At 19.0% G+C, this 23,549-nt stretch overlaps 2 protein-coding genes across 5 annotated transcripts; one reads left to right on the forward strand and one right to left on the reverse strand.

The window, feature by feature from the left end:
* Positions 1–1,718: 1,718 nt before the first annotated feature.
* Positions 1,719–21,792, reverse strand: LOC122512582 (sodium-coupled monocarboxylate transporter 2-like). 4 transcript variants are annotated; one of them, XM_043628495.1, is made up of 15 exons: positions 21,577–21,792; positions 20,433–20,508; positions 17,478–17,690; positions 16,905–17,064; positions 16,216–16,281; positions 15,309–15,360; positions 15,141–15,208; positions 8,303–8,457; positions 7,829–7,969; positions 5,872–6,096; positions 4,821–5,004; positions 4,621–4,707; positions 3,617–3,786; positions 2,661–2,819; positions 1,719–2,140 (listed from the first exon to the last, which is right to left on the reverse strand). In XM_043628495.1, the coding sequence occupies exons 3-15, from the start codon at positions 17,663–17,665 to the stop codon at positions 2,023–2,025; spliced, it is 1,773 nt and encodes a 590-aa protein (XP_043484430.1). In that variant the 5' UTR covers positions 17,666–17,690; positions 20,433–20,508; positions 21,577–21,792; the 3' UTR covers positions 1,719–2,022. The 4 variants fall into 4 exon arrangements, with proteins under 4 accessions (XP_043484430.1, XP_043484428.1, XP_043484429.1 ...); XM_043628493.1 differs by having other exon boundaries at positions 20,433–20,741; XM_043628494.1 differs by having other exon boundaries at positions 20,433–20,741; positions 21,721–21,765.
* On the forward strand, positions 11,966–13,786 carry LOC122512583. Its single transcript, XM_043628498.1, has 5 exons — positions 11,966–12,201; positions 12,520–12,655; positions 13,028–13,185; positions 13,426–13,538; positions 13,663–13,786. Exons 1-5 carry the CDS (start codon positions 12,056–12,058, stop codon positions 13,707–13,709), a joined length of 600 nt encoding a protein of 199 aa, XP_043484433.1. The 5' UTR covers positions 11,966–12,055; the 3' UTR covers positions 13,710–13,786.
* Positions 21,793–23,549: the final 1,757 nt, after the last annotated feature.

Genomic DNA, 23,549 nt, shown 5'->3' on the forward strand with positions numbered 1-23,549 from the left:
TAATTTTTTAGAAAGGTTTTTGAAAATAATTTTTAAAAAATGTTTTTGAAATAATTTTTAAAAATTTTTTTTGAAATAATTTTTAAAAAGTTTTTTTAAAATAATCTTAAAAAATAGATTTTTCACAAAACTTTTAAATAAGCTTTAAAAAAGTGTTTTGATATTAATTTTAGAAATATTTTTAATTATTTTATTAAAATGTTTCCATTTCAAAAATAAAATTAAAAAAAAACTACAAAAAATTTGAATTTTACAGAGATACAAAAAATATTTTTAATAATAATTTAAAATGAAATTTTATTTTATTAAAATGTTTTCTCTTAAAAAACAAAATTTAAAAAAAACTATATTAAATTTTTATTTTACATATATACAAAAAATAATGTTTTTAAAAATAATTCAAAATGAAATGTATTCTACAAAAAAATATTTTATAATTACAAAAATGTTTTTAACATAATTTTAAAAAAAAATATTTTTCATAGACAAAAATACATGTAAATTGATTTTAATCATTAAAAATATATTTTATTTACAAAAATTTTATAAAAATAATTTTCAAATAACTTTTTATAAAATATTATAGAAATAATTTTTAAATAATTTAAAGAAAAATCATTTTTAAAAAAGTCATTTTTTTTAATAATTTAAAAAAAATGTTTTTAATAATTTTTAAATAATTTAAAAAAACAGTAATTTTTTAATAATAAAAAAAAATATTTATTTAAGATTCTTACACGGGCTAAGCCCTTAATATTTTTTTTATAATTTTTAGAAAAATTTATTTTTAAAAATAATTTTTGAATTGTGTTATAAAAAATTATTTTTTAATAGTTTTTATAAATTTTTTAAAAAATATTCTATATACAAAAAAATAAATATTTTTCTGTTTTTTTTTTCTTTGTAAAATTGATTTTCGTGTGTGCCCGGAAAAAGTTTTTTTGATTTCTAATGGAAAATTTAACAAGATTTCTTATTCGTTAACGAGTTAGAGGAAATATCCCGAGGGCACTTGATCTTTGGCTTCTGGAGAATCACGGACGACTGAAAATCACTAGAGCTTGAAAACCGAACAAACTCAGTTACAGAACTCGGGTGTCAACTCTCGACATTTGCCACGATAGAAAATCTCATTTAAAATCACAAACCTCAGGGTGACTTAATTTTTCATATAGAATAGAAAAAGAAAAATTTTTTTTAAACCTGTGAAAAAAAATTTTTAACCCCTGAAAAAAAGAAAAATTTTTTTCACCACTTTCTCTATTTTTTAACCCTTTTCTATTTTTTATGCCGTTTTTTAATTTTTAACCCCTTCTCTATTTTTAACTCCTCTATTTTCCCCCCCATTTTTATTTCAAACCCCTTTCTCTATTTTTAACCCCTTCTCTATTTTTTAACTCCTCTATTTTACCCCCATTTTTATTTTTAACCCCTTTCTGTATTTTTTTAACTCAAAAAAAAAAATTATTAAAAATCTTTTTCTAAATTCGTAAAAATAATGTTATTTTTATTAAAAGTTATTATTTTATTTTTATTTAAAATTGTTTTCTAATAAAAAATGTTTTATTCATAATTGTGTATTGGAAAAATAATTTTATCAAAAATTGAACATTTGAAAAATAATTTCTTAAAAAAGTGGTTTTAAAAAATAATTTTATATTTCATTAAATAAAAATTGTTTCACAAAAATAATTTTTTATTTTATGAATAAAAAACTGTTTTATAAAAATAATTTTTTATTTTATTAATAAAAAATTGTCTTAAGTACAATTTAAACAAAAATTGTTTTTTCTAAATTCTCACTTCATAAAAGAGTTGATTGTTTTTTTCTTGTAAAAAAGCTTTTTCTATAAAAATATTTCATTTGCAAAATAAAAAATTTTTTCCAGATGAATTTAACTTTGGAGGTTTAGAAAAGTCCTAAAAAAATACTTCATTGCTATTTTTCTCGTCAACTCTACATATTAGAGTCCAGAAAATTTAATTCGCTAAATTGGAAAAATAAAATAGAAAAAAAAATATTTAAAATTTCGTTACTTCGCTATTTGGATTGTGTCGATGATTTATAAAATCCGAAAATTGACTCGACGGCCGCCTCCAATTTCCGCTTTCGTCATAGTAACCCGGTCTCGGTAACCATCTGCAATTATAATTTTTTTATTGTTTAAAATAACAAAATAATTTAAAAATATTTTTAATTACAAAAATAATTTAATAAATTTTTTTGTATTCAAAGGCTTTTTTGCCTGTTAATTTCTAAATAAAATAAAATAAATAAAAAATTTGAAAACAAAAACTTTTTGAAAATTAAACTAGAGGCAAAAAAAAAATTTTTCACTGTCTAAATGATAAAAAAATTAAATATTAAATAAATATAATAGTGAATAAAACTTTAAAAAATAACTTTCGGCTACTGCGCGCGCAGCGTGTAAAGGAGTGGGGGCAGCACAGCGATTGGTCGTTTTGCGTCACTCCCACTTCTTAGCGCGCGCAGTGTTTTTTTATTCAGAACACGCCGAAAAAACGGTTGAATAAATTAATTATTAATAAAATAAAAATAAGTTAAATTTAATTTATTTTTTTTTAATATTTAATTTATTTAGTTATAATAATTTAAAAAATTATTTTAATTTAATTTCAATAGTAATTAAAAAAATTACCTGTGAATTACTGGTGAAAGTAATGACCTGTCGACAGTAGAAGGATCTAGTGGTCCAGTTATCAAAGTGACGATTATTCCCACCACAATAACAACAATTGTTCCCAAACCAGCGAACCAATGATAAGACAGTCGATAAAAAGGAAACACGTCTTCTTCACTGAAACGAAAAAATTTAATTACCAAAATTGCAAATTTTTTTGTTTATTTAAAAATATTTTTCCATAAATTATAATAAGACGACAATTTTATTTACTATAATTATAAATAAATTTATTAATTAAATTTAAATAAATTAAATACATTAAAAATAGAAAAAATTAAATATAATTAATTCTTTGGCCTAAACTTCAAAACAAGAATAATTAATTAAATGAATGATATTATTAAATAAATAATATTAATAAATATTTAAATATAGATAAATAAAAAATAAATTAATAATAAAAAATTAATTTTAAAAAATTGTAATTTTTGGTAAAAGATCAAGCAGCCTGAAAGTTTAAAACTTCGCGCCAATCAATACATACAAGTAGGGGGGATAATGCGCGAGAAACGTATCGTTGCGCCTTACCCCCACCACTCGCCTTCAGCCGAACAGTATTTTCAAACTTAAAAATGCGTTCAAACAAGAGTAGTTTTAAATTAATTAATTTTTTTTTATACTTTTTTTAAACTTTATACATTTTTTCAATTTTTTATAATTTTTAATAGTCTTGACAATTTTTCTTTTAATTATCAATATAGTTTTTTATAATTTTCTGTTTTAATTTTATTATAATTTCAATATTTTTGTTTAATTTTTTAAACAAAACATTTTTTTTTGTTATTTTATATTTATTTATTTTTATTTATCATAAAAAATATTATTTTTCTTAAGTTTAACAGTTTTTTTTTTGTCTTTAATAATAAAGAAAAAGATGAGGAAAATATTTTTCTAAGAAAGCAAAAACTCACTCAACGTATTTAAATTGATCCAAAAATGATTCGCTGATATTTCCTGGACAATACGAATAGTCGACTGGCAATTTTTTTGGCATCACAATACCGGAACCAATTGCTGCATTTGCCCCAAGACTCGCCCAACCGGATATCACGAATCCTGCTATTGCACCAACAAAAGCACCCTAATTTTTGTTGTAGGAAAAATTTATTTTTTAATTCATAATTTAATTTATAGAACAAAATAATATTATAAAACAAAAAAATATTAAAGTAAATATAAAAAAAATAAATTTATTAAAAATATTATAAATAATAATAAAAAAATGATGAGAATTTAATAAAAAATAAAGATAAATAAAATGTAAAATTAAATAAAATAATAAATCAATTAAAACATAAAAATAAATTTAGAATAAAAGAAAATTACATTTGTAAATGAAAAATAAAATATAAAATAGGAAATAGAATATCAAAATAAATAAAATAAAAATGTGAGTCTGGGTATCACGATGCAAGTGAGTACTTCTCGTCCGATCATGGAAGTTAAGCAGCGTTAAGCGCGGTTAATATTTAGATGGGTGACCGTTGGGGGATGTAATGAGATTTTTCATTTCTTTAAAATAAATAAATAAAATTATAAAATAAAATATAATTAAAATATAAAAGTAAATAAAAAATAAACAAAATAATATTATAAATAGCATATATAAAAATAAATAAAATACAAATATAAGTAAAATATAAAGGTAAATATAATATAAAAATAAACAAAATATGTGTAAAGTAAATAAAATATAAAAATAAACAAACCATAAAAGTAAATAAAATACAAAAATAAACGAAATATAAAAATAAAAAAATACAATTTTAAATAAAATATAAAAGTTTAATAGAATATAAAAATAAATTAATTATAAAAATAATCAAAATACAAAATACGTAAAAATAATATAAAAATAAATTAAAGTAAAAAAAGTTGTTTCTATTTTTCCAAAAAATAAATTTGTAAACTTCACCTTAGAATTTGTCCAGGGGAACAACATGCCTAAAGTAAAAACTCCAAAAGAAGTTCCAGCAGCAATTGCTGCCAAACTGCTGGTCACCTGTAATGAAAAATATTCGAATTGAAAAAAATATTTTTTTTTTTCAAAATTTATTTTTTCCTAAAAATTTTTTCTTCTTTTTTTTAAAATTACAAAAAAAATATTATCAGTACCGAAAGAACACCTCCTAATTTTTCAATAAGAAAAAGAAGTGCGAGCGCAAGTAGTCCAAGAATAATGATAATACTTTTAACAAATATTCTCGCACATCGATCGGTGGGCTTCAATTTAAAGTATCCCTTCACAAAATCCTCCAAAAGAACCACTGACGTTGAATTAAGTCCAACCGATAAGGTACTGGAAGTAAATTTTCACAAAAAAAAAATTAATACTTAAAAGAATAAATTGAGCGAAAAAAAGTTTAAAACGCCGTAAATTAAAAATGACAAAAAAATAATAAAAAAAAAATGAAAAGATAAAAAAAAAAGATAATAAAAAAATACAAAATAATAAAAAGTGTAAATAATTATCAAAATCGAAAATTAAAAATCAAATAAATTAAAAATACAAAAAATTATCAAAAACGAAAATTGAAAATAAAATAATACTAAAAATTGAAATAATTATGAAAAATAAATTGAAAATATAATAAACTAAAAATACAAACAATTAGTATCAAAAATAATAAATTGAATAAATTGAAAATATAATAAATTATAAATACAGATAATTATCAAAAATAATAAATTGAATAAATTGAAAATATAACAAATTTAAAATACAAATAATTATTAAAAACAAGGAATTGAAAATATAATGAATTAAAAATACAAATAATTATCAAATTTAATAAATTGAATAAATTTAAAATACAAATAATTATCAAAAATAATGAATTGGAAATATAATAAATTAAAAATACAAATAATTATCAAAATTAATAAATTGAATAAACTGAAAATATAGAAAATTAAAAATACAAATAATTATTAAAAATTTAATAAATTGAAAATACAAATAATTATCAAAAATAATAGATAAAAATTATAATAAATTTAAAATGCAAATAATTATCAAAAATAATAGATAAAAATTATAATAAATTTAAAATGCAAATAATTATCAAAATAAAATTCTTCAAAAATAAAAAAAATTTCCAAAAAGAAAAAATTTTTTTAAAAAAACATTTTTTGAAAGAAAAATAATGCATCTACTGTTTTTTACCTGAGCGCGGCTCCAAAAACACCAGAAATAAAAAGACCGGGCACACCGTGATATTTGCCCGCTATTTCCATGACGTAAGCGGGCAAAAGTTGATCGTCAGCAATAATTAGACCACTTGCTCTTGGATCACACTTTGGTGGCGACCACCAGGCCAATAGAACAAGTCCACACCAGCAGCACAATGAAATAAACGCCATTACGCCAATCGTAAAAATTGCTATTGATCTCCGATGAGAAAAAAAACGATAAATTAAAAAAAAAGTTAAACAGGAAACAAATTTTTTTATTTTTACTAATAGACAATTTTTTTTTATTCTTTTTTTTCAATGAAATTAAAAAATAATAAATAATTTAATTATTAAAATTTAAATAATTATTATTAAATGAAAATTAACGTAAAAAGAATTTTAGTTTAAATTCTTTTCAAAACACATTAAAAATTTTTATTTTTTTAAATTTAGTTTCAAATTTCAATTTTATTTAAATTTGTTTGTTTTTATTTTTTTAAATTCAATTTTAAATTTGCATTTATTAATTAATTTATTAATTTGCATATTCATGTACTTTCAAATTACTATTTATTTAAATTTGTAAGTTAAATTTTTATTTTTTTAAAATTTAATTTGTAATTTTTATTTATTTAAATTCAAATATTAGTTTTTTTTAATCTACTTTCAAATTTTTATATTTTTAAATTTAATTTGAAATTCCCATTTATTCATAATTTCAAATTTTCAACTTTCTTAAATTTAAATTCTTATTTAATTAAATTTATGTTTAAAATTTCTTTTACAATTTTTTTTTTAAATTTTAATAAATCTTTCGAAACAATTCAATTATTTTTTTAAGCAGTAAAAATCTTTTGAAAAATTTAATTATTTTTAATACAATTTTAATAAAATTTCATGAAGGAATTCAAATTTTTTTTTTCAATTATTTTCTAAAGTTTTAATAAATCCTTCCAAACAATTCAATTATTTTTAAAAGTAGAAAAATTCATCACAAGAATTAAATTATGTTTATAAAAATAATAAAAATCTTCTCAGGAATATTTAATTTATTTTCAATATTAATTTTAATAAACTTCAAAAATCAAATATTTAATTATAATTATTATTAACAGACACGATTATTTTAAAAAGTTAAAAAAATCTTAGCTAGTTTGAATCAATTATTTACACAATTTTTTAAAATTGTGTAAATTATATTCAAAAAAACTTAAAAAAAGAACTTGAAAGAAATTGTTCATAAAATTTAATTACTTTATAAATAGTCAGTTAAAATGATTAAAGAAACTTCATTATTTAAAAAAAATTCAAAGAAATTCTTCAAACGAATTTAATTAGGATTTTTAATAATTTTTTTTAAATTCTTAGCGAGAATTCAATTATTTTTATAAATAATAAAATTCTTCGGACAAATCCAATTATTTTCAAATTTTTGGTTAAAATTTTTTGGAGGAATTCAATGATTTTTAATACTTTAATTTTAAAATTGAAAATTTTTTTTAAAAAGAAAAATTATTTAAAAAGTTAGGAAACAAAAAAGCAAATAACAACTAACTTTAAATTACGAACAGATTACAGGGACGAACACAACGATTATTAATATAGATTATTTTATTATTTATTTAATTAATTATTTAATTAATTATTTTATTATTTATTTAATTTATTTTATTAATTATTTTATTAAATATTTTATTAAATATTTTATTAATTATTTTATTAATTACTTTGTTAATAACTTTATTAATTATTTTATTAATTATTTTGTTAATAACTTTACTAATTATTTTATTAATTATTTTCATACCTAACTTAATTTATTTAAATTTAATTCCAATTTACATGAAAAATCACAATAACAAAAATAATTAAATATTAAGACATTAAGAATTATTAAATTTCCAACTAGCCTTAATGAAAGAAATAAAAAGTTGAGAATACTCACTTACAGTTTTGATGTTTTCAAATCTTTCAAAGAAGTATATCTTTGCACCATTGTTTGATTTACTGAAATATAGCCCATACTGTAGAGCCATGATCCAAATAAAACAGTCCAGACTGTGTGTCTAGTGTACGGTGAGACGTCAAAACTGAAAGAAATTAAAATTATTCGAGTTTAAACTTAAAATAATTGAGAAAATTGCATTAATATTTCAAATTTCGCGCCAAATTCGAAAATATTCTTTTGAATCGGGGGTTCACCGTCTCCTGCCTTCTCTTTGTAAAAAAGGCGGGAAATTTGAATTTCTTTTATTAAAACAATTATATTTATGAATTTTTACATTTATTTTAGAAATTTACTTCAAAAATTGTATTCTCTTGGCATTTTGAAAAATTCCTTTGCAAAAGTGGCGGGAAATTTGAATTTTTTTAAATAAAAAATAATTTTTTTCGAATTTTTTAAATTCAAATTTGAAATTTACTTAAAAAATTGTATTCTCTTGGCATCTTGGGCTTTCTGCCAAACGGCCGAAGGTCCGCCAATGTAAATTGTTCCTAAGATTGTCACAGTTATCACAGCGGTTACCATCACAGCCACTTGAAGTGCGTCCGTCCAGACAACTGCTCTTAAACCACCCTGTAAATAAAATTCTTTTTAAAAAATTACCAACTTTATTCTATATCTAATTTTTTTTCAACTATATTTTTAACAAAAAAATTTTTACTATTTTAATTTATTTTTAACTATTTTTTTCTACATGATTCAAAATTTCCCGCCAAAAATACGTATGTGACATCTTTAGGCGGGAATTTCAAATTTAAAGGGTTCAACAATGAATTAAAATATTAATAATTTGAGTGTTTTTAAACTATTTCAGCGGAAAAAAACAAAAAATAAATTAACGCGGGAAATTCAAAAGTCTTTTTTTAAAATTGGTTTGACCCTACGTGTAAAAAAATAGAAAAAAAAACTTTGAAGTACAATTTTCTTTTAATATTTTAAGCGGAAAAAAAGCGAAACTTAAATAAAACGCGGGAAATTCAAGAGTCATTTTTTAAAATGTAATTTTAATCTCAAACTTTTTAAAAAAAATTGTCTTTAGTTATAAACCTCGATGAAAATAAGGTATAAAAATAATGAAAAGAGATATAATTTTTCGATTTTTAAATTTCTAAAATAAAAAAAGAAAACAAATTTTTACTATAATTATAGCAAAAAAAAAAAAGAATTCTCTAAAAGGTAAAAATATTATAAAAATAAATTTGTTCAAAATCCATAAATAGGATAATTTACGATTATCATGACATTGTTTTCTGTTAAAGCAACGAAAATCTGGTAAACAATTTGCAAAGAGTCATTCATTCGCGATAAATTCTCGTTAATGCGGGGCTCAACAAATTGCTCGGATAATTACATGCACGACCCATTAATCACTTCAGAGTCGGCTTTTGTGACCCAACAGCCTCTCGACATGGTTTACCATTGTTTTCCGGCTCCCATTGTGTGAGCACTTGGTTTCCGTCTATAAATATTTCAAACTTGATTTGACAGAATTTCTTATCCAAAACCCCACCACCTACTATATATATATATATACAATATTGTGTCGGCTAAGAGTCTTCAAAAAGATTCAATAAATTTTCAAAAACAAAATATTTTCCCTTTGAGATAAAAAAGGACGCTTAATTATAAAATAAACAAAAAAAAACAATATAATGTAAGGGAACATTTTTTTTTTAATTTCGCGCCATATGTTCAATATTTTAGTATTATAAATTTTAGCCTTTGCTTTAAGCCTATCGTTATTCGCAATAGAAAATATATTAAAAATAAATATAATATAATATTTTTTATTCGTGGTAGTTAATTTCGAAACATTTGATAGAAAATATAAATGTTTTAAAATATTTTTATAAAAATTTCATCATAGAAGTATAGCAAAATAAGCTGAATATGAAAAAAGGGGCGATCTATCTACGGATGGTAAAGAAGAACCCTACTTTACCCACAATCGGTATTTGAAAGTATTTTGTATTCAAATTTCAATATACAATTTTAGTAGATGAACTAAATTTGAAAATAGATCGGTTTACCCTCTGGTGGTAAAGAAGAGCGCTACTTTACTCATGGTCGGTAATGTAATAACCTTGTTTACCCTTAACGAAGGATTTATTTACGTTTGCAACTTGGTAACTTATAGTATTTTTATATTTTATTAGTAATTACATTAATAATTTTTTAATACAGTAATAAATTAATTTTTTCGATTTTTGGAAGGCGTATATAAAAGGTAAAAGAAAAACACTCTTTTACTTTTTTATAAAATAGACGACGTTTCGGTGGTCAGGTTCGCCACCATCATCAGGTCACTTTAATAGAAAAAATTTTCTTTATAAAAATTAATACAACAAAATTTAAAAAAAAAATTAAATTTAAACAAAAAATAAAAAACAATTTTTACCTAGTTAAAGTCAACAAAATAAACATCACGTCAATAAATTAAAAACATAAATAAACGCAATACAAAAAAAAATATTTAAATTTACAAATCACAAATCAATCAAATTTAATACAGTAATTAAGATTTTATAAAAAATTAATTGATTTTAAACATTATAGTAACTAAATATAAAAATAGGACGAATCACCTACTGATGTTAAGGAAGAACTCTAATTTACCAACGGTCGGTAGTGTAGAAACCTTCTTTACCATTGATATATTTATTATTATTCAAAAATTTTAATAAAATTTGTCGCAAGAATTTCATTATTCTCATAGATAATAAAATTCTTTAGAGCAATTCAATTATTATATTTAACAATTTTGATAAAATTCTTTTTAAAAAAATCATTATTTTAAAAAATTCAGATAAAATTGTTAAAAAAGATTCAATTATTTTTATGAATTGTCAATATCCTCTACAAAAATTTAATTCCTTATTTTTATAAATAAGAAAATTTTTCTAAAAAATTAAAATATTTTCGGAAATAATAAAATTTTTCGTAGGAATGCAATTATTTTTATCAATAATAAAATGTTTCGGAGGAATTCAATGATTTTAAATAAAATTTTAATAAAATTTCTGAAAAGAATACAGTTATTTTTAAAAATATTATTTATATTCAGTTATTTTGAAGAGTTTCAATAAGAATTCAATTATTTTCAACAATTCTGATAAAAAATTCTCTTCATAAGAATTCAATTATTTTTAAAAATTGTTAAATTTTGGGCAAGAATTCAATTATTTTTGCAAATAATAAAATTCTTCTGAGAAATTAAATTATTTTTAATATAATTTTAATTAAATTTTGAAGGAAAACAAGTACATCGACAATTAAATTATTTCTGAAAAAATAATTCAATTCTTAAATAGAATTTTATTAAAACTTTTTTTAAATAATCAAATTCCTGCAAAAAAAAATGTATTATTTCTGCTAATAATTGAATTTTTGCAAAATTTTACAAAAATAAGTGAATTTTTAAGAAGTATGTTATTAAAATTTACCATTTTTTGATATAATTGAATTCTTACGAAGAATCTTTAAAAAATGTTTTAAAAAAATTTAATTTTCCCTCGTATTCAATTAAAATTGTATTCAAAATAATTGAATTTCAGTTAAAATTTCATTATTTATGAAAATAATTGAATTCTTGAATTGAATTTTATTAAAAGTTTTTTAAGTAATTGAATTCCTGTGAAAAATTCCAATTTTTTTTTAATAATTGAATTGTCTCGGAGAATTTCTTCAAGATTTTTAAAAATAATTGAAATTTTCGAAGAAATTAATTAAAGTTATATTAAAAATATAAGTGTTTTTCGAATTTTAAAAAAATTTTAATAATTTTTGATTTTTTACCAAAGGGTGGAGACTATTAAATAAGTAAAGTGTTTTTGAAGAGCCCAAAAATAATGAAGCTAAATGGCATAAAACAGAAGAAGAAATGTTGAATTTTAAGAAATTCGGTTTTTCGAATTTTTGATAATTTTTAATAATTCTTTACCAAAGGGTGGAGACTATTCAAATAGTAATATTTTTCTACCGAAATAGCTAATGGTAACTAATAGTGGAAAAAATTTCAAAATTATAGAAAATGAAATTTTAATTGTTAATTTTCTATTCATACGTTCCTGGGGAAGAAAAAGAAAACATTAATTGCCACAACTGTACAATGAGCACGTGTTCAACGCGTAATGTTGATGTACGTCGATATTGACAAAAGTGCTTTCAAAAAATGGAAAAAACACTGTACAAATCAATTGTAAAATATTATTCGTATTTAAAAATTGTATCAACTACCTGGAATGATGTGATTTCTAGTGCAAAAGAACAAATAAATGGTTTAAAAAGTCTCTGTGAACAATTTCGACTAATCACAAGGTATTTTTGAGGTTACATGTACATATTCTCTCTTTGCCATAAAATGTATTGTTAGATAGCAAAAAAAACTCCAGTAAATTAAAAAATGATTTTTTTTCCTTTTTTGGTTTATTTTCATGGTAATAAAACAATATTTTGATAAAGAAAAATTTTATTATTGTTTTAATAATGTGCTGCACTGTACCCAGGGGCGTAAGATGAAACTGAGCACAGTGGGGGCGACTTTTAAGCGGAATAAAGAAATTAATATTATTAGTTTAATTTTATTTTTATTATGTTTGTAAATTTATTCTTTTTAATATTTTTCATTTCTTGTAGTGTCGATGCCGATCAGACGGAAATTTATAAACAAAATGGATTAAAGGAAAAATTGCAAATAAAAGTATTCCGTGCAATACAAAATGAAATTGCAATCATTGGAAATTTTTTGAATCGACTTAATAAAATTAATCAGGTAAGAAAAAAAATGTATAATTATTCTTTCGAATTTTTACTAATTTTACTAATATATTATTAATTTATTACAAATATATTTTTTAAAATTATTTTTCTTTGAATTAAAATTTTTTTATTTTATTTCGTTTCTAATAGGTGTAATAATTCTATTATTCTTTATCAAACTAAATTTTTTTTTTAAATTTTTACTTTATTTTATTTTATTTTTTTTTTTGAATTAGGAATAATCATTTTAATTACTTTTTTCTACTTATAATTACTTTAATTACTGTTTTTGCTAATAATAATTATTTTAATTACCTTTTTAATATTATTTTTTTATTTTTCAAAAAAAATTAACAATTTTTTGTCTTTAAAAAAAAATTAACAGGAGTTAAAAAATAAATTCGCAAGAATAGAAGAAGCGAGAAGTAAAGTTTCATTGAGAGATTTAGAAATGAAACAATTAATTAATGGCACTCCATTAATTCCAAGACTGGAAAAATTAATCCTTTGGGCTAAAGAATCTCAGGATTATTATCCATCACTGTATCCTTTTATAAATTACCAAATTTACATACAATTTTAGTGTCCATATAATTTAAAAAATTTTTAAACGAATTTTTATGAAAAAAAATTCCTTATTTACCGACCGATGGAAATGAAGAATTCTTCTTGATCATCGGTCGGTAAGGTAGAAATTTTATTTTTCTATTTATTAACTTAATTATTTATCTCTATTTATTAAATATGTAAATTTCGCAAATTTTTCTTAACAATTTGAAATAGATTACAGTCTGTAAGCGAAAATTTTAATTCTCTCGATCACAATGATGAAAATACTATTGTAAATTTTGAAAAATCTTTCAATATTAATTATTTTTGGAAGATAAAAATTGACAGTGAGTATTAGAAATTAAATAAACTTTATGAATTACATATTTATTAATTTAATATTTAATTAAAATTTCAATTTTATCAATTTTTAGGAAACACTTTCTTAATTGAACAAATTTCTTTTTTCAGATATTCTACGATTCACTGAAACCATATCGAGGGTAAATGTTTCCTAGCTAATTTTTTTTTTTTTTTTTTGTGAAAAATCATTTATTTATATATTAGTTTTTAAATAAAAAAATATAATTTTTAACTAATTTTTTATTACTTTTACATATAACTTTTTAATTAAGTAAAAAAATTAATTTTTATTATCTTTAGCCGAATATTAATTTGCAAATTATCATGAGCGTTAATTAATTACTTACTAAAATTTAATTAAAAATTTTTTTGTTGAAAAACAATTTTTTTCTATTTAAGAAACCTTTTTTCTATTAAAAAAAAAAATTTTTTTCAACTAAAAAACCATTTTTTCAACTAAAAAACCATTTTTCCAATTAAAAAACTATTTTTTTAATTAAAAACAATTTTTTTAATTAAGAAACCATTTTTGTAATTAAAAAGATTTTACACAAATTTTTTTAATTAAGAAACCTTTTTTAAAAAAAAAAAAAACATTTTTGTAATTAGAAAGATTTTAAACAAATTTTTCTTATTAAGAAATTTTTTTCTATTAAAAAACAATTTTTTTTAACTAAAAAACAATTTTTTTAATAAAAAACAATTCTTTAAAAAAAAAAATAATTTTTTAAAATTAAAAACAATTTTTTAAATTAAAAAAAACAAAATTAAATTAAAATTAAAAACAAAAACCATTTTTGTAATTAAACAAATTTTTCTAATTAAGAAACCTTTTTCTATTAAAAAACCATTTTTTTCAATTAAAAAACAATTTTTTCAAATTAAAAATAATTTTTTTCAACTAAAAAACCATTTTTTTCAATTAAAAAACTATTTTTTCAATTCAAAACAATTTTTTTAATTAAAAACCCGTTTTTGTAATTAAGAAACCATTTTTGTAATTAAAAAGATTTTACACAAGTTTTTTTAATGAAGAAATCTTTTTTTTTATTAAAAAACCATTTTTGTTATTAGAAAGATTTTAAACAAATTTTTCTAATTAAGAAATTCTTTTCTATTAAAAAACATTTTTTTAATTAAAAAACCATTGTTGTAATTAAAGAGATTTTAAACAAATTTTTCTAATAAAAAAAAATTTTTTTTAAACAATTTTTTTCTTTTGTCCTTTTTGTACCATTAGAAAACAATATTTTGAATTTTTAATAAAATTTTTATATTAAAATTAATTTATTAATAAATTAATTTAATTAAATTAAATAATTAATTTTCCCTGTAAATGTAATTAATAAATAAATCAAATTAAACTAAAAAAATTTTTTCCAAATGAAATGAAAATTGTCTCTATTTTAATAATCTTCTTTCTAATTAAAAGGCAATTATTTTTTTTTTTTTAATTTGAAGAAAAAAGATAAATTAGGTTGAGATAAAACAACTTGTAAATTGTTGACAATTGAATGTGCGTGCGGAGAATGATTAAAATTTTATTGCACGTTCATTGATGTTAATATAAAATAAATAAAACTCACCAACACTGTGTAAAAGACGCATGTCAAGCAGACGATAGTGCCGATTAAGTGAACATTTATTCCACTCACTGCAAAGATCAATATTTAACATTAGAGAGACAGACAGACATCAAAATCGCTTTTCAAAGATAACAAAATGATACAGTGTAATCAACAAAACAATTGTACCTTGATTTAATGCCAACGCAGGAACGTAAATCACAATCGACTGGTAGAGAACCTTTAATTAAAAAAGAAATTATTTTTCTAACAATTAAAAAAAATTTTTTTTTTTAAAAACAATTTTATAAATTTATAACAAACAGTTTTTAATAAATTACAAAAATTATATGTTTTTAGAATAATAATTTATATTTAGAACATTTAAAATTATTTTTTTAAGCAATTTTTATTATTTTTAGTAAGTTGAAATTACCACTTGCGAGAAAGTCAATCGCGCTCTCTGGCAATTAATTTTAAGCGCGGGCTTTTTCAAATCTCCAAATTTATTTTTTCGTTTTTAGTCAATTTATTTTATTTACTATTATTACTATTATTGTTAATACTACTATTAATATTATTACTATTATTATTATTATTAAAAATAAAGAAATTTTTAAATTTAATATAAAATAACTTTTTTTTATTAAAAAGTTCTTCTAAACAATGAATTTAATTGAAAAAAATGTCTTTTTATTGACCATGAAAAAAATTAAGTGTATTGAAAAAATAACAAAATGCTTTTATTTTTCTTTCACTAAATGGTCAACAATTATGTTAATTTTGTACTTTAACTCCATACAATAAGTACAATGACCTCGCTCTCACTTGTCCTCAAATAAAACGTGTCTGGAAATTTTATTTTTTTCAAATCGTATAATTATTGAATACTATTTAATCATTAAATACTTAAAATTTACTTTTTTTTATTTTAGTCTTTCTTCTTTCTAATTTTAATTTAATCTTTTTTTCTTCTTCTTTCAATTATTAAAAAAGTAAAATTCTTTCTCTCTCTCTCTCAAACTGTGACGTGAAAATATTTTTTTTAACATTTTTAAATATTTGAAATAAAGAAATAAAAATTTTATTTTCTCACCACGTCGACGACAAAAATGAGGGAAATTAAAATTCTCACTGACGAGTTGAATCTTAACTCCAAATACTGGAAATAAAATAAATAAACGATTAATTAATAGGTATAATTTAATAATAATTTTATTTATATTTTTTAATAATAAAAATAACTATTATTATTTCTATTTTTATTTTTAGTATTTTTATTCTTATTTTTATTAGGTATTATTATTAGGTACTATTATTCTTTTTTCTTCTTTGGCATTATTATTCATATTTTTATTATTATCATTATCATTATTATTTTTATTACTATCATTATAATTATTACGATTATTATCCACACAATGAAATTAGTTTAATAAAAACGAAAAAAGTAAATTTGAATTTTTAAAAAAGCCCGCGCTTGAATTAATTGCCAGAGGGCGCCGCTGACTTTCTCACAAGTGGTAAAGTTTTTGTCTCAAATTTTGGTAATCATAAGAAAATTAATAATATTTATAAGAAATAATAATAATATAGTAAAAATATAAAAGTGAAAATAGTATTGATGATAATAATAATAATAATAATAATAATAATAATAATAATAATAATAATAATAATAATAATAATAATAAAAATGAAATAAAAATAGAAAAAAAATAATTTTTAAAAATAATTTTTTTTTTAATTTTTTTTACAAAAATAATTTTTCTAAAATGTACGAACCTCGTAAGCGGAATTAAGTTTTAGAGTGAAGAAAACTGGAAGATAAACGAGTGCAACGCCAATTCCAGAAAGAAGAATTGAGATTATTGTTATCCAATATTGGGTACCAAAATTGTAAATTTCTGCCGGTGTGCCCAAAATTGTTACACCCGATATAAAACTGCAAAAAAAACGAATTTTGTTCTTTTTTATTTAATATTCGCTTTGGTTTTGAGATAATTTTTTTTAATTGATAAGTAAATAAAAAAATTAGTAACAATTACATAAAAAGAATGAATAGAAAGAAAATAAATAAAAATTAAATAAAAAAATAAATTAAATTAAAAAATGTAAAAAAATTAAATAAAAAGAAAAATATCAAAAATTAATTTAAAAAATAAAATAAAAAGTAAAAATTTCAAAAATTAAATAGAAAAATAAAATTTAAAAATAATAAAAAAAAATTAATAAAAAATTGAATAAAAATAAATACAAATATAATTAAATAAAAATAAATTATAATTAAATAATAATTAAATCTAAAAACAAATTTTTTTTTTCGTTTTTCGTTAGAAATGGAAATTTTTTCTTTACCTTGCAACAAGTGAAGCTGAGACTGGATAAAGACTCATTCCTTTTCCACCCAATAAATAAACTTCAGTATTGGATTTTTGAGCTTTTCTGAAATGCCAAATTCCCGCCGCCGCAGAAATTAATAGCATCAACGCAAAAACAAACCAATCGGCCCAATGAAAATATGATCTCTCTTCCATTTCTGACATCTTTTGTGTGCATTTATTTATGAAACTACAATGAAAAATAATAATTAATTAATTTTTTATTCAGTTAAATAATTTAAGTGTATTTTTAAAAAAAAAAAATTAAGTGCATTTTTTTGTAAACAATTTCAATTTAATTTTTTTATGGGACAATTTTAAAATTTATTTTTAAATAACATTACAATTTATCAATTAATTTTCAATTTTTCAATAATATATTTCAATTTTTTTCAATTATCTTTCAATTATTTTAATAAATTAAAAATTTTTTTAAATAATTTTTAATTTTGTAAAACATTTTCCATTATTTTAATTTTCAATTCTTCAAGAGGCAAATTTCAATTCATTTAATTCAATTCTTTTAATAAATCCCAATTTTTTAAAAGATAAATTTCAATTTTTCAATAACATTTCCATTTTTCTCATAATTTTCAATTCTTTAAAAAGTAAATTTTAATTGCTTCAATCAATTATTTCCATATAATTTTTTCAATTATTTTAATAGATTTCAATTTTTAAAAGACAAATTTCCATTTTGCAAAACAATTTCCATTATTCTAATAAATTTCAATTCTTCAAAAAGCAAATTTCAATTCATTTAATAAATTTCAATTATTTTAAGGGCATTTGAACCTTGATGACGTTTCAGTTTGTGCAAAGCATGTGTGACGTCATCAAGTTTCAAATGCCCTTAATAAACCCCAATTTTTTAAAAGATTAATTTTAATTTTTCAATAAAATTTCCATTTTTTCCAAAAATTTCAATTTTTTAAAAGATAAAATTCAATTTTTTAAAATTTATTTTTTTTATTATAATAAATTTCAATTCTTTTAATAAATCTCAATTATTTTAAAGATAAATTCCAATTTTTCAATAAAATTCGATTTTTCCAATAATTTTCAATTCTTCAAAAAGTAAATTTTAATTACATTCAATTTCTTAAATTAATTTTTTTTTATTATAATAAATTTCAATTTATTCAATTAATTTCAATTCTTTTACTAAATCACAATTTTTTTAAATTAAAAAAATTTATTTTTAATGACTTTTTTCAATACTTTTAATTTCTACGTTGAAATTGAAAATTGGAATGAAAAAAAAAAATTTTCTTCAATGATTAAAAAACACATGGATAATAAGATGATAAAAGAATTCTTTTACGTTGTTAATTATCGTTTGAATGACTTATTCCATAATGTTTATTTAATTCTTTTGTTTGCCTTGAAAGGTCTTTACCATTTTCTCTCTCTCTCGTTCTAAAAACGGACAAAGTTTTCCATTTCCATACTTCAATTTTTTTAACCAACATTATTTTACAAACAAAAGAAAAAATTAAACAATTATATTAGCAAAAAAAAAAAATTTTTTAAATCAATTTTTTCTAAAAAAAAAATTATAACAATGAAGAAAATTATGAATAAAAAATGTATTGTGGTTTTTATTATTTTAGACTAATAATTATAACAAAAAATTATTTAACAAAATTTTTATACAATTCTTCACAATAATTCAATTATTTTCACTAATAATAACATTTCTCATGGAAATTCAATTTTTTACAAAAATTTTTGATGAAATTTTAAGCAGGAATTCAATTATTTTTATAAATAATAAAAGTCATCGAAGAATTTCAATTATTTTTAATACTATTTTAAATTAGTTAAACGAAAAATTCAATTATTTTCATAATTAAAGTTTTTTACAAGAATTCAATTATTTAAAATAAAATTTCTTTAATATTTATTATATATTTCAAAAAAATTAATTATTTAAAAAAATGTTTATAAAATTCTTATGAAAAATGCAATTATTCTTAAAAATTTAATTTCGATTCCTCAAAAAAATCAAATTTTAAAAAAAAATTTTCTTTTTAATTATTTGGATGAATTCAATTATTTACAAAAATATTAGAATTTTTCACAGAAATAATTCAATTATTTTCAAATATTTCAATAAAATTGTTCGAAAGAAATTATTTTAAATATAATTTTAATTAAATTTTTTAAAAATAATTCAATTATTCTTTTAATTTTTAATAAAATTCTTTGTAAAATTTAATTATTTTAAAAAATTTTTCGCTATTCAACGATTTTCAATATCTACTATATTTTCATAAAATTTCCAAACAGAATTCAATTATTTAAAAATTTTTTGTAAAAAGTTTCGTAAGAATTGAATTATTTTCATGAATAATAAAAATTTCTCAGGAAATCAATTATTTAAATTAGAATTTGCACAAAAATTAGTAAAAAGAAATTAATTATTAAAAATTTTTATAAAATTCTTCGCAAGAATTAAATTAGTTTTTATAAAATATTTAAATTCCTTCATAAATAATAAAATTCGTTGCAGGAATTCAATTAATAATATTTTTAATGGAAAAAATGTTTATTTTTACAGAAAAATAAAATTATTATGTTAATTAATTATTATTATTAATAAAAATTATTAATATTTACATTTAATATTAATTAATTAATTATTAATACTAATAATAATAATAATAATAATAATAATAATAATAATAATAATAATAATAATAATAATAATAATATAACAAATAATATTATTACTATCATTATAATAATTAAATTAATTAATTTATTATTGTTATTATTATTAAATATTAAAAAATAAAATTATTATTTGAATCAGAGAAAGAAAATAATAAGAAATTATTTGTAGAGAAATATTTTATCATCAAATTTATAAAAGCAGTTGTATTTGTGTGTCAGTCATGTAGGCAAAATTTGACTCTTCCCATTTTACCTTATAAATAGATCCTCTGTAAATTTAGTTTTGAACGTAACAAGTATATTTTATAGTAGTTAGAAACTTCCATACACTAAACGAAAGATAAACTTTATCACTTATAATATTTCTTTCCCTTTAATTTAAAATATTATTGTCACATTTCGCAATTTTTACATTTACTCCAAAATAAGAGAAAAAAAAATTGCGGAAAGAAATTAATCTTATCACAATAAATAAAGCCACGTGTACGCGTGTAAAAATTTCTTTTTTTTTCCTTAAATAGTTTTCCTCAATAATTGTCTTTTCTTTTCACTCTCTTTTCCACTAATTAACAAAATAATTAACAACATGATTAAAATAAAATTAGTTAATATTAATTATAAAATCAATTTTAACATTATTTTATTTATTTTAACATTAATTTTTACTTTTTAAAAAATTTTTTATTTATTTTTTTTTTGTTACGAAAATTTAATTTATTTTATAATAAATTTTATTTATTTTATTTTGTAATAAATTTCATTTATTTTATTGTGTTATAAATTTAATTTATTTTATTTTGTAATAAAGTTTATTTATTCTATTTTGTTCGAATTTCAGTTATTTTATTTTGTAAAATTAAAAATTTATTTATTTATTTATTTAAGTAGTAAATAAATAGTAATAAAATAAAAATTATTTTGTTCTGTTAATTATTATTTGTTATTTACAAAATTATTATTTTATTTTAATCATAAACGAGTTTAGATAAAAAAACCCATTATGTACCTATAAATAATATAAATTATTAATTAATATTTTATTAATTTTTATATTTTTTAGAGTATTTTTTTATTATTGAATATAAATTCTAATTTTTCTCGTTAATTACTTTTTTCTATTTAATTTTTTCTTATGTTTATTATTTTATTTATTTTTATTTACTATTTTATTTATGCTTATAATTATTATTTATTTTCTTAATTTTAATTATTCACTTATAAACTCCGCACGAGAGAAAAAAATAAGTGAAAGTTTTATCCCCTCTCGAAAATTTTCCAAATTGGACTTTATTCCGATGCAGTGACTTGACAGTTAAATGTATAGAAAATTTTCCATAGATCACTTTTTATTATGAAATCAAATCCAAAAAGTAAAAAAAAAATTTGTTAATTTTTACCTCGAAAAAAAATCACTTTTTAAATTTAGAATTTAATTAATTTTTTTTTTTTTGCTTCTTAATTTCCAACACTTGAACTAATAAAATTAAATGAAAACATTTATTTGTTTTCTTTCAAATATTTTAAATGAAGAGTTCACGCACACATTAGTTTCTAAATGTTATTCGAAAACTTGCAGGAATGACCACGAGACAAATGACGAACAACGACTGGTAACCGGTTCGCTGATCGCTCCGTTCGACGCGCCTCATTTGCCCTACTCACAATTATTTTACAATCAGGAAAAAAGAAGAAATGGAAAAAAAAATAATTGTAATTTTTTTCACCTACTTTTGAATATTTCATAACTTTTTCCACAAAACAAATTTCATTGAAATTTATTCTCATTCATAAAATTATACACATCAATTTTTTCTGTTTAATAAGTTTCAATTTTCTTTTTAAATAATTTTTTTTTCAATAAAATTTTTCTTTTTGGAAAAAATTTAATTTTATTAAATTTTCAATTTTTGAAAGATAAATTTCAATTCTTCAAAAAGCAAATTTCAATTCATTTAATAAATTTCAATTATTTTTAGTAAATCACAATTTTTTAAAAGATAAATATCACTTTTTAATAAAATTCCATTTTTCCAATAATTTTCAATTCTTCAAAAAGTAAATTTCAATTATTTCCAAAAATTACAATTTTTTAGAAGATAAAATTCAATTTCAATTTTTTTTTTCTAATTTTCCATTAAATTTCAATTCTTCAAAAAGCAAATTTTAATTAATTTATTTAATTTCAATTATTTTAATAATCCCCAATTATTTAAAAGATGAATTTCAATTTTTCAATAAAATTTCCATTTTTCCAATAATTTTCAATTTTTCAAAAAGTAAATTTCAATTATTTCAAAAAATTACAATTATTTTAATAAATTTCAATTTTTAAAAGATAAATTTCCATTTCCCTTTTTGTTACTTTTCTTATTATTAATAAGAACAATTTGGTGTTTAATAAAATTTTTCTTTCGGATAAATTAAATTTTATTTGCACAAAAATGTGGAGTATGAAATAATTGAATTTCCCTTCTTTTTACTTTAAAAAAAAATTTATTATTATTAATAATAACAATTTGATCTTGAATAAAATTTTTCTTTTAGATAAATTAAATTTTATTTGCACAAAAATGTTGAGTATAAAATAATACAATTTCTCTTTTTATACTTTTCTTGGTAATTAAAAAAAAGAATTTAAATTCTCGTCAATTGTGGAATTAAAAATTTTTTATTTTAATTTTTTTTTTGTAATTTAATTTTAATTTTAAAAAAATATAAATATTTTGTATATAGTTTAATTATTTTGTAGTATATTTTATGTTTTTAATTTATTTAAATTTAATATTTTTACTAATAATAATAAAGAAAATTTTTTTTTTAAATTAAAATTATTTTTTAAAAAAATATTATCAGGTTATTATTTAATAATCTTAATATTAATTTCGTTATTATTAGTAAAATATGAATTTTTATTAACTCAAAAGAAAATATTTTTATTATTTTAATATTTTTAATGCTAAAAAAAATATTTTTTCTATTATTTTTATTTTGTTATTTTAATATTTTTTATATTACTATTTGTATATTATTATTTATTTATATTTTATTTTTTAAACAAATATATAAATAATGAAAAGAAAGAGAAAGAGTAAATGAATAAATTTAAAAAAAAAATTTTTTAAATAATAAAAACAAATTTTTTTTAATTTAAAAAACTCGTCAATATTACATCACAAATTGAAATAAAATTTTTTTGTTCTACAACTTTTAATCGGAATTATTAACAATTATCTCACCGAGACGGGAGTTGCAAAAAAAATCGAAATTACGAATACAAACAATGCGACAAGACAGTGTTTGAATGAGATTATAATTAAACGTTGCACATGACAAATTAAGAAATGACAAGGTCACACATTGTCTGTCGCTT

This window comes from Leptopilina heterotoma, unplaced genomic scaffold (genome assembly GCF_015476425.1).
Source record: "Leptopilina heterotoma isolate Lh14 unplaced genomic scaffold, ASM1547642v1 Lhet_123, whole genome shotgun sequence".
In the NCBI taxonomy this organism is placed as follows: Eukaryota; Metazoa; Arthropoda; class Insecta; order Hymenoptera; family Figitidae; genus Leptopilina; species Leptopilina heterotoma.